Here is a 12,339-nt window from a genome sequence, read left to right on the forward strand (position 1 = left end):
TATAAACTTAGCTATGAAAAAGTCGCCTTTAAATTTTTATCCGAAATTTACATGTCCGAAATTCGTAAATTTAACAGGTGCACGATGAAAACAGCGTGAAAATTTTCATTAATGTTTCGATTCTCGTACTTTTATAATGCCCGATTTTTGCACCAACTTGTTTAGATTTATACATTTAATTTATTTATTATTTTTTTTTTCGAAAATAATACCAAACTCGTAGTTACCCTTACAGAAGCAAGCCTCTGTGGCGTACATGCTGCGTATTTGCTGTGTATATGCCGCGAACACAGTAGTACGCCAGAGGAGTACATTTTACATACACCGCATGCCGCGTACATGCCATGTACTATTTCGACGAGTACACAGCATGTATGCAGGAGGTCACTAGTACGCAGCACAGACTCTGAAAATTTAAGGAGTACACTGCATGTACGCAGGAGGGACTTGTACAAGAAAATAGTACACTGCATGTACACCGCAGATACTTTGAAATTTGTGTAGTACACTTCATATACGCGGGAAAGACTTGTACAATTTCTTTTGGCATTTATACTTAGTTATTCTTTTTTATAAGTTAAAGTCTGAAGTAAACTTCATATATGCGGGAGGGACTTGTTCATTTTCTTTTGGTGTTTATACTTTGAATTTTTTTAGGTAAAGTCTGAAGTACACTTCATGCAGGAAGGATTTGTACATTTTTTTTTTTTTGGAAGCAAGAACTTGATTTCCGAGTAACTTTTATCTTAAAGGTCCAATACTAAGGAAAGTGAACATTTTAATTTCTTTTAAAAAGCACAGAAACTATTTCATTTTATTGGAAAATGAAAGTTGGTATGTAGAAATTCGAAATAAATCGCAGTATATGTACAATTATTTTTCTGTGAAGTATGAAGAAAGTTAAAAAGACCTGGGGGGTCATTCTGTCGATTCATTGAAATTTCAACATAATACACATACATTTCTTTGAGTTCCAAAGACCTTCTGTAAATTTTGACCTGCCAATCTTCATTATTTAGTGTCTTGCAGAAGTCTATGCACTGGCTATGAAAAAAATTGCCAACTCACTTTCCCTTAGTAATGGACCTTTAATAGCATAGAATAGTTCAGATTACCGGTATTCTGAACAATGAAAATTTGCCAAACTATTTGCAATGTTCATTTGTGAAGCTTACATCTTAGTGATTTCTGAGCTGCACCTTGCATGCAGTGTAAAAATATATTCTTTTTCATTCTGAATTAATCCTGGAGCTTTCTAACTTGGATAATTGAAAAGCCTTATTTGAACTTCATTGCATTACATTTTGTAATACATGAAATAATTACCAAGATAATGCCTCAACAGCGCCCGAATGAGAAGAATTAATAGCTCTCACTGTTATTTGAATACTCTTAAGCAAAACACCATTCTATCATGTTTTATAAAGGCTTTAATGCTCATTATGTTAACTCATTAAGGCCCCACCAAATTAAAAAGATGTTCATCGGATTTGCCGCTCGTATATTTTCAGAACGTTTTTGGCTAATTGCGCTCGCCCCATTGGAAAAAACAATCCAAAATTTTTTGGTTCGCTACTTTTTACAGACGTAAAAGTGTATAAATGCTTATATAATTCCAGTCCTAGAATGTTCTCAGACGGATTTTAATCAAAATAAATACATACTACACACACATCGTCTATAATAAATCATAACACTTATATTTAGTTGCATTAAAGTTGTTTCCCCTTGATGCAGTTACGCCATTTTCTTCTAATGTTTACCAAGTAACATGCTACAAAAATTGATTTATTTCACTGAAAAGTGGATGAAGAAAAGCATAAGGGTAAATACTTATTGATGCATGTCACTTATCTTTTTTCTGTTTTTTTTTTCTGTCAAAATGATCAGCATTTGCTTACGAAAGTTGGTGGGGTAAGGAATTTACATTATCACAGCAGTTTCGCCACAAGAGTACACAGCATGTATGCAGCAGGAGTACACAGCATGTACGCCACAGGACTCGGGCCAGGAGTACACAGCATGTACGCCGCAGGGGTAGTACACCGCAGGCTCATTTGCATGTGAAAAGTGTATGTGCCGCGTACATGCTGCGTACTATTTCCCGCATACTAAATTCCTCCAGCGTACATCCTGTGTACTATGTAGTCCACAGCATGTACGCAGCAGAGCTCATTTGCATGTCAAAAGTGTACTACAAACGTACTATCGGTGTATGTGCGGTGTATATCCTGCGTACTATTTAAAGCCCTTGATTTCAGTACACATCATGTATGCATCATATATGCTGTATGTACACAGCAAGAGTACGCAGCAGGCCTTTTTCTTCTGTACGGGTAATGGCGATCTTTTTACAATATTTTGTACGGCAGTTCTGACGTCCGCGAAATCATTTTTTATCCATAGTACCCGAGCCGTTCATTTACAGAAATTGACCGTAATTATGGTAATTGAAATAATTTTTGAAGTAATCTTTAATAAAATGAAAGAATAATATACAATTGTTGCATAAAATCATGCTTTCGTTAAGTTTATCGGCTTTTTACACGCCGATTGAAAATTTTCAAAATGGCGGCGGCTTACAATATTATTGATTGACACTGTTAGATATTAACGCTACGATTGGCTGAAGTTTGACAGGCGAGTAGGCGGGGTTGACTATGGATTTATCGATAATTTTATCTAGAATATGCATCAAGTTTTGCAACTTTAAGTAAACAGATAATAACTCGCTGAAAAACTCGGCGATTTGGATTTCGCCCGGAGGCGATAATTAGGCGAAGTGGCCGACTTTAAAGCGACGATATCACTCAAATCGCCTTGTAGGATGATCCCTGACCATAAGATCTTTGTTCCTTTCTTGAACCGGCCAGATCCCATAATGGGTTCCAGAGTTTTGGCCCCTGATAGGGCCGGAATTAGCTATTTTGACCTTGTCTGCATAATAGCAGCTTCATTTATGATTTGAATTTAATCAAACTTGCATAAAACTTGTGTCACCATAAGATCTTGGTTCCTTTCTTGAACCGGCCAGATCCAATAATGGGTTCCAGAGTTATGGCCCCTGAAAGGGCCAAAATTGGCTATTTTGACCTTGTCTGCACAATAGCAGCTTCATTTATGATTTGATTTTAACCAAACTTGCACACAACTTGTATCACCAAAAGATCTTGGTTCCTTTGTTGAACTGGCCAGATTCCTTCATGGGTTCCAGAGTTATGGCCCCTTAAAGGTCCAAAATTGGCTATTTTGGCTTTTGCAGCCATATAGAGACTTCATTTTTTTTCAGTTTTATTTGATACAAACTTCCAAAATATCTTCAGCAACAATAAATTTTGGATTCCATGATAAATCAGATCCGATCGTAGGTTCCAGAGTTATTTTGTATCTGATTACCTCCTCTGATTGTAATAAATATGGATTTATATCAGTAAATACTTACAGGACTTATTTGAAATTACATTATTGTTATTAGTTGGACTGAGACATCAGGGTAGATAACTATGTACTGATTTTATGTCAAATTACCTCCCTTTATTTCAAATTAAAATGGGTATATCTCTGTAACTAATGAAGATACTGATCTGAAATTTCATTTATGTCAACAGATTTATTTGGCAGATCCTTCTTTTGTTCACTTACAATAATTTTTTTTTAATTACTTCCCTTTTATGTTACTATAAATAGCTTATTTTTAGTAACTTTTTTATTATTGGCCGTAGGGAAAAACCGAGACCACTTTTCTGTGGTACAACATAGATGGTACCTCCAATTTTTAGGTATATTTTGACATATCTATACCTTGTAAGAATTTTTTTTCTTTTTGGTTAAATTTCTTCCCTTTGTTGTTCCTGTCCTTTGGACTTAGATATTTTTTTCTGAGGACCTTCTTGTCCTCAAGTGCAATGATAACAGGTGAGCGATATAGGGCCATCATGGCCCTCTTGTTTAAAAGAAGGGACATAGTTTTAACAGGACTATAAGTCAGCAAAAACCAGATATTCTAGAAATTGGAGTTTATATGAAATAATGAATATGCTGATTAAGTGGTGTTCAACCTAGCTATAATTCAAATAAGACTTGAATGCCATCTCAATGAATAGAAACAAGACCTGTTTGTAAAACATGAATGCCTCCCATATATGGCTTGTCAGAAATAAATGGGTGTGTAACTTTCAGTCTGAAGTATACTTTGGCCTTGACCCCTGACCTAATGACCCTAAAAATAGGGGTCATCTACTGACTGCAGACAACTATCCTATCAAGTCTGATGGTCACCGGCCAACAATTTCTCAAGTTTTATATCCAAAACATTATTTCAGTAGGTAACTGACACCTTGACCTCTTGACTAGAACAATAGGAGTCATAACCTGACTATAGATAATCATGCAATTAAGTTTTTAGGTATGTTTTAAATATAAGCCAAAGCATTTTCCTGCTATTCAAAAAGACACCATTTTAGTCTCAATGTTGCTGTGACTTTGTTCTCGTGAGACAATGACCCTTTAGAGAGTAGGTGTCATCTACTGGCCAAAGGCAATCAATATTTAGTCAAAGTATTCATTTGTTATTGACTGTATATTGTTCTCAGTTTTGAGATGATTGTGACCTTGATCTTTGACTTACTGACCCTAAAAAGTAGGGGTCGTCTAGCATTGACAGGCAATCTTCATATAAAGTTTGACTGCAATATGCCCAAGCATTCTCCAGTTACTGATTTGAACCATTATCAGTCCCCAGCTCAAAAAAATAATCCCTTTACCAAAGACAACCAATTTGTGAAGTTAGACCAATACAGGCTTAAGCATTTTCAAGATGTTGATCATAAATCAAATTGTCTACTGACAGACTAAATAACTGGAAGGCAGACAGACATAAGCAAAGCAATACATGTATACCCACTCTTCTTTAAATGGGGAGGGGTAGGGATTGATACCCCCAAGAATTGTCTAGGCAGTTCATAGAGATAAAATTGGATATGCATCTTTCATTTTACCCTGATTTGACATGAATATCATAATCAGGTTAATCTTTGGTGCAATTATTAGGTAGCCTAAAATACAAATAATCAACTTCAACAGAAAATCATAACAAGAGGACCATGATAGCCCTTAATTTCTCACCCGAGTTTCACAGCTCAAACAAGTAAGAATTTTGATAAAGAGTCATATAAAAACATTGAACATTCTAACAAATCAGTTTTGAAAACAGACCTGCAGATTCCGAGGAGATGTTTTCTATACAGCCATACTGGGCAAAACTATCCTCACCCCTTGCAGCCATGCACAGTTTTTCTTTCAGATAAATCAAGATGAATTCCACAATTTTAATAGAAGTTCACCCAAGGAATATTTCTGTGAAATTATTTCAAAACAAGACCAGTGGTTAAGGAGAAAATAGTTTTGAAGGTTTTACTATTTTTAGATCGGTCATCCAAGTAGTATTTCTGTGAAATTATTTCAGTTTGGGAGAAGTTATATTCTAAGCTCTTGCAGCCATTTCATTGTCAAATCAGAATAAAAGGAGCATCTTGGTAGTTTGGTTACCAAAAGAACATATGTGTTATTTCAAAATCAGGCCAGCAGCTTCTGAAAAAAAGAGTTCCTAACATTTACAAGTACTTATAAGTATTATTAATACATATAACTGATATTCTAGTTTTTTTACCAATTTGGGCAATGATTTTTTTTTTTAATCAGACCAGAAATTCCTGGTGAGAAAACTTTTATAGTTTTTACAACATACAGAAAGTTTAGAATGCCTTCTAATAAACATGTTTTTGACATATCAAAATAATCTGAACACATTTGGAAGCATGTCATATTTTTTACAGGCCATTATTTTAGATGTTGTTTGAACATCTTTCAAATTTTCAGCTCTGACCATTACATTTTTTGACAAATTGCTATAATTTAAACAGTCACAGTCAAGGGTTACAGAAGGAACATTTCTTTGATATTATTTTGAAGTCTTGCAAGTAACACAACATACATATATTTCATTGACAGATGGTGAGCAATCCACCACAGCTCATCCCAAGCACTTTGTGCTCAGGTGAACTAATAAAAGCTGAAAACAACTCAAAACTCCACAGCTTACATTTCTTGCATCTTGGATCATTTTCCTTTTTCCTTTCTGTATCATAAAAAAACTTAATAAATTATAATGTGTTCACATAAAGATGAAGAAGAATGCTGAAAACTCAAAGATATTCATGTTTAGAAACTAGATAGTAGAAGACTGTTCTCACAGGTAAGGTAATATTAAAGCACTAAAACTGAAATAAACAAGTATAGAAAGAAGTGATTTGCCTTTACTAACACACATATTTTATGCTCTCCTACTAATTTACACAAGTTCAATTTTTCAAAACCCCTCATGAAAATGCTTCTCACTGCTCATGTGACTGGCATATGCTTGATCCCATACAACTTGATGCATATAGAGAAAGATTCTAAAGACAGACCAAAAGCCAAAATTTCTGTTCTCATTTCTGAAGCAAAACATTAAAATAATGACTTACAATTCTGTATCTGCTTAGCTCCTCTGCAGTCAACTCAGCTTCAGGTGTGTCTTCCAAAAGGAAGTCAAGCTCATTGATTAACTGTAAATATAGCATTTATTATAAAAATACATACCTGTACATACACATTTTAAAGAAATATTGGTTGTCTGTTCAGTGGAATATTGTGTTTTTTATTTCTGAGCCCCATATTGTAAGTTGAAATCATGAAACTATGATGATGGAAGTCGAAATTACGATGGTGGAAATTACAATGGTGAAAATGTGATGTACCAGTAATTTTGTGTTTCAACATGATGGTTTCATGTTTTCATCATTGTGATTTTGTTCCAACTTTCATCATCATCATGGTTTTGACTTTCATCATAGTAGTTCTGGTTTTCACCATCATAGTTTCAATTTGCATCATTTGGTTTGGACTTTCACCATTGCTCTTTCAACTTTCTACTTCCTATTGTGCATGAATACCCATTGATACATTAACCATCAGCATAATTTCTGTGTAGGGGTATCCCCTGTCAAAAAATCTTAAGATACAGTCTTCCATGGTTGTATTTAGACTGCACTGCACATGCACAACAGGAAGTCAAAACTATGTTTAGGAAAGTCAAAACTAAGATGGTGAAAGTTAAAACCACTAGGCTCTAAGTCCTAATCACAACGGTGTAAGTTGAAACTACAATGACGAAAGTCGAATTCAGGATGGTGAAAGTGGAAATCATTATGGTGAAAGTAAAAACTACACTGGTGAAAGTTGAAACAATGATGATGAAAGTATAAACCATAACGATGAAAACAGAAATCACAATGGTGAAAGTCAAAACTACGATGATGAAAATTGACATCAGAATGGTGGAAGTCCAAACTGGGATGATGAAAATTTAAATTATGATGGCAAAAGTCAAAATTATGATGATGAAAGTTGAAAATAATATGATGAAAGTTGAAATTAGATGGTGAAAGTCGAAACCATGATGATGAAAGTCTAAACCATAATGATGAAAGTCGTAACCATGATGATGAAAGTCGAAACCATAATGATGAAAGTTGAAATCACAAAGATTAAAGTCGAAACTATGATCACGAAAATTAAAATAACAATGGGGAAAGTCAAAAATATGATGATTGTAGTTAAAAGTATGATGATGAAATCACAATGGTGAAAGTTGAGACCATGATGAGAAAAGATGAAATCACAATGGTGAAAGTTGAAACCATGATGATGAAAGTCTAAACTAAGATGGTGAAAAAATGCATGTTGAAACTATGACAATGAAAGTTGAAATCATGATTTCAGATGAAAGTTGAAACCATGATGTTGAAAATGTGAAATTATATGATGTTTTCATCATTGTAGATTCTTGCTTTGAGGTTTCGTATTTTCACCATTCTGATTTCAACTTTCACCCTCATGGTTTTGACTTCCGACTTTCATGATGATCACAGAACCAACTTTTGTTATCAGGAGCATCTTGGTTTGGGGAGGAAAATAAAGATGCCATGGTCCATATGAGACACTGTTGTTCAGTTACTTAATAGATAAATATGGTCTCAGGGTAATCAAAATTAAATTCACAAAAAATTTGGTACATACAAACTGTGAAATCATTCATTTTCATTGGGGACCTATCATTATGGATTTCATGGTTGTGCCAATCCATGAAATTAAGCCTCAACAAGATGAGAAATCAGAACAGATTTATCTGTTTTCTCCAGTACTTTGCAATCCACAAAATTAAGCCTCATACTAAAATAAGTTTTTTAGGACTAAAATTTGGTTCTGTCTCCCATTAAATCTGAGCTCCCCCATCCAGCTATCATAGAAAAAGTTAATGTCATTCTTAAATGAAGATTAGGATTTCAGGGTTAGAGTAAAGGGTCATATTCAAAGGGTAGCTCCCCATGATGTGTTTACAGACAAACTCTGGCTGAGAACATGGTCTATGTCACCCTTTTACTAAGAAAATAGCTGTGACAAACTCTAGTTGAGAACAAGGTCAATGGCACACAATAAGACTTAACTCTCCCTGATCTGTTTACGAACAAACTCTGACTGAGCACAAGGTCTATGTCACACTTAAACTAGGACTTAGTTCTCCCTGATCTGTTTAAATGCACAAAGTCAATGTCATACTTGAATCTTTCCCTGGTTAAGAATGGAGTCAATATCCTATACTTACATTAAGATCTAGCTCTCCCTGTTTGAGGACTGTTTCAATGTCATTATGATCCATGTCTTCCAGTTTCAGGTTGATGTACGTGTTTATCTCCCCTGGTATTGTTGGATTTGGTGATCCATCACATCTCATGTATCGTGCCCACTTAAAATATACATACAGTATACAGATGCTGACAATTACATTCCACTTTTACCAAAAATATATTTTCATCAGTTGTTACACAGAGAATGCTAAATCAGAAAATGGTGAGAGATTAATTTATCTCATATCGCAAGAAATTTTTCTGTCTTCTAGTTTGAATGCATTTTCATGCCTTATTTATTTGCTAATTTTCATTAAATCTATCATAAACAATTGCCAAGGTATTTACAAAAAAAAAATCAACCAGTAAAACTTTGAATACTAGATATAAACAGAGATTTTTCACCTTAGCTTTTTTCCTCCTGTCATCATGCAGCTGTTCTAGTCTAGACTTGTTTTTCTCCTGTATCTCGAGAAGTTCCAACATCTCCTGCCTCCGGTTCTCCTTTTCCTTGATACAATAAAAATAGCTTTGGTTTAAAGACCCACTGTAACCTACTTTTTATATACTTAAACTTGATCTATTTGTACTGATATAATACAGCTATATCACAAAATGACAGCTGGACAATTTCAGGCCCTCCCTGAGATATATTTAAAAACTTTATGTACAAATTATTTTTAGTTCAGGGAATCTTATTCCAGTTTAAAAATAGTTGGATAAATCTCTTTTTTATAATGAACAAAATATGATCTTCAAATAAAGTAATACACATGTTGCTATATACTGAAATACAGACAGAATCCCTCCCCGGACAAATCCCTCAGTTCGATTTGACCAAGGTGGACAATTACCCCTTTTTTCAACTATATCATAATTTTCACTTTGTTCGTCATGGTCAAACTGAGCAAGGGGAGGGGTGGGGTGGGGTTGATGAGTAGAAGGATCTCATTCAACTTTTATATTTATTTGATAAAACTGTCAAATTTTAATAAAAGATACTTAAACTCTTGATTAAAGGTATATCAAGAATATATAGACAGGCAAACCAACATCAGTTATATGAAATGTGAAATTTAGATTTATATCTGCTTTCTTTGAATCTTGTGGTTATAATATTTTGTCCTAGTTTTAAAGTTGTTTGTATCACTAACTTTTGAATCTTATTGGATTATTATGCAATTTCACCTTTAAAGTATCCAAGATGTCAATCACCAGGAAAAGTCACCATTAATTTTTGATAATTGAAAAATATGTATATAACATACTGCATTTTCAAGTTTCCTTTTCTCTAAACCTTCAAGTTTCTCTCTTTCCTTTCTCTGTTTTTCTTCTTCTTCTTGCTTCAACCGCAATTCCTCTGTAACCATAGTAACAGAACTTTTATTTCAAACAATGAATCAAAATAAATTATGTAGTAAATAAATTTAACTAGATTATCTCCTGCAGTTTCAAATACTCAATATCTCTTTCAATCAAGTGTATTTTCCAAGATAAATGGGTATTAAACGGCATTCCTTAGGGAGGATGTAAAATTGTATAAAATTACAAGGCTATATGCAAGAATAACAGATCCAAACAAACACAGCCATACCATATAACAAGTATTTTTTATCTGCTGATATTTTTTACGACTAAATCAGATTCGTAAATATTGGCCTCATATAATTTGCCACATAAAGTCAAGTAAACTGGTAGACCTTGTGATTTCGCAAATTTTTAAATCGTATTTATAAAATGAAATCATGTGCTATTTACCCCAAATTTTACAGCAGTAAAAATAACCCTTTATATGGTAATCTATACATTACGAAACAAAACACTGGGTTCTCCTTCCAAGTTCCAATTCAGAAACAAGAGTTTCAACAGACTTCAAGAGCCATAGATTTGAAAAAAAGAGAAAAAGCACAAATCTCATAAAGTCAGTCTGATGGGGTTAGTATTGTATTGATTATAATATCAGAAAGTGTGTGTGTGTGTGTGTGTGTGTTCGGGTTTAACGTCTTTTTCAACAATTTTTCAGTCATATAAACGACGCTGTCTACTTGTAGCACAATGCCCAACTTTATAGTGCTGCCTCACTGGAATATCACGCCATAGACACGTGGCATGATACCCCACCCAGTCACATTATACTGACACCAGGCTGACAAGTCCTAGCACTATCCTCTTAATGCTGAGCGCCAAGCAAGGAAGCTGCTAGTACCATTTTTTACGTCTTTGGTATGACGCGGCCGGGGATCGAACCCACGACCTCCCGCACTTGAAGCGGATGCTCTACCACTAGGCTACCGAGGCGGTTAATATCAGAAAGAGTGACTAACAAAGTTGCACATATGTATAGAACATCGGCTATCAATAAATCCCTTTTATCAACAACTTTAATTTTAATCATTTGTATATGCTTGGTAAATGTAATGAATACAACATTAAGCGACATTTTGACCTTGCATCACCATTTTTCTTAATTAAGCATATACTGTTATGATTCTTATCATTTTACACTTTAATATAATTATATAACTAGAGATGCTTTTGAGAAAAGCGCATGTCTCCCACAACTGCCCCTATAAAAAATGTTATTTCTCTAGATGTTTTAGACGAGTGGATCCAATTAGATGGTCTGGATGAGTGGATCCAATCAGTAATTCAAGGGCCATAACTCTAAAATGCCTGGACCGTTTTGGCTAGTTATCGAACTTGGCCGAGGTCTCATGGTCAAACACATTTTGTTCAAGTTTGGTGAAGATCGGATGAGAAATGTTTGACTTACAGTGCGGACAAGAGTAAAAAGGCCGATTTTTCGATAATTCAAGGGCCGTAACTCCAAAATGCCTGGACTGATTTGGCTAGTTATCAAACTTGGCCAAGGTCACATGGTCAAACACATTTTGTTCAAGTTTGGTGAAAATCGGATGAGAAATGTTTGATTAAGAGTGCGGACATGAGTAAAAAGGCCAATTTTTCGATAATTCAAGGGCCGTAACTCCAAAATGCCTGGACCGATTTGGCAAATTATCGTACTTGGCGGAGGTCTCATGGTCAAACACATTTTGTTAAAGTTTGGTGAAGATTGGATGAGAAATATTCGAATTAGAGTGCGGACAAGAGTAAAAAGACCGATTTATGGTAATTCAAGGGCCAGAACTCCAAGACGCCTGGACCGATTTGGCTAGTTATCAAACCTGGCCGAGGTCTTATGGTCAAACACATTTTGTTCAAGTTTGGTGAAAATCGGATGAGAAATACATGTTCGACTTAGAGTGCGGACAAGCTTTGTGACAGACACACACACAGACACATACACACACACAGACTGGAGTAAATCAATATGTCTCCCACACCACTGTGCGGTGGGAGACATAATAAGTATCTTAAAAAAAGTTGTAAATAATATACACAATAAAACTTCTACCTTCTTCTTGCGCTCTTCTTTCCTCCTCCTCTGCCTTCAGCTTCTCTTTCTCTGCCTTTGACAACTTCTTCTTTCCTGCCGACCCCTGCTTTGGTGGCTGAAATGTTAATCAATATGTTCAAATGTATGTCTATGTCTTTGTTTATCTGCTATGAAATAATTGTTTGGCATGTGTAATGTATATGTTAGGCATGTATA

The 12,339-nt window shown here is 34.8% G+C and overlaps 1 protein-coding gene across 1 annotated transcript in view; it reads right to left on the reverse strand.

Moving 5' to 3' along the window:
- LOC123537166 (dynein axonemal intermediate chain 7-like) overlaps positions 1-12,339 on the reverse strand; it is a 38,185-nt gene that overhangs the window by 22,371 nt on the left and 3,475 nt on the right. The window contains exons 2-7 of the mRNA XM_053527896.1: positions 12,142-12,238; positions 9,995-10,086; positions 9,132-9,236; positions 8,705-8,845; positions 6,525-6,605; positions 6,101-6,136 (exon numbers count right to left, since the gene is read on the reverse strand). Of these exons, the coding sequence (XP_053383871.1) occupies positions 6,101-6,136; positions 6,525-6,605; positions 8,705-8,845; positions 9,132-9,236; positions 9,995-10,086; positions 12,142-12,238 (552 nt within the window). The remainder of the gene's footprint in view (positions 1-6,100; positions 6,137-6,524; positions 6,606-8,704; positions 8,846-9,131; positions 9,237-9,994; positions 10,087-12,141; positions 12,239-12,339) is intronic.

Source organism: Mercenaria mercenaria, chromosome 17 (genome assembly GCF_021730395.1).
Source record: "Mercenaria mercenaria strain notata chromosome 17, MADL_Memer_1, whole genome shotgun sequence".
In the NCBI taxonomy this organism is placed as follows: domain Eukaryota; kingdom Metazoa; phylum Mollusca; class Bivalvia; order Venerida; family Veneridae; genus Mercenaria; species Mercenaria mercenaria.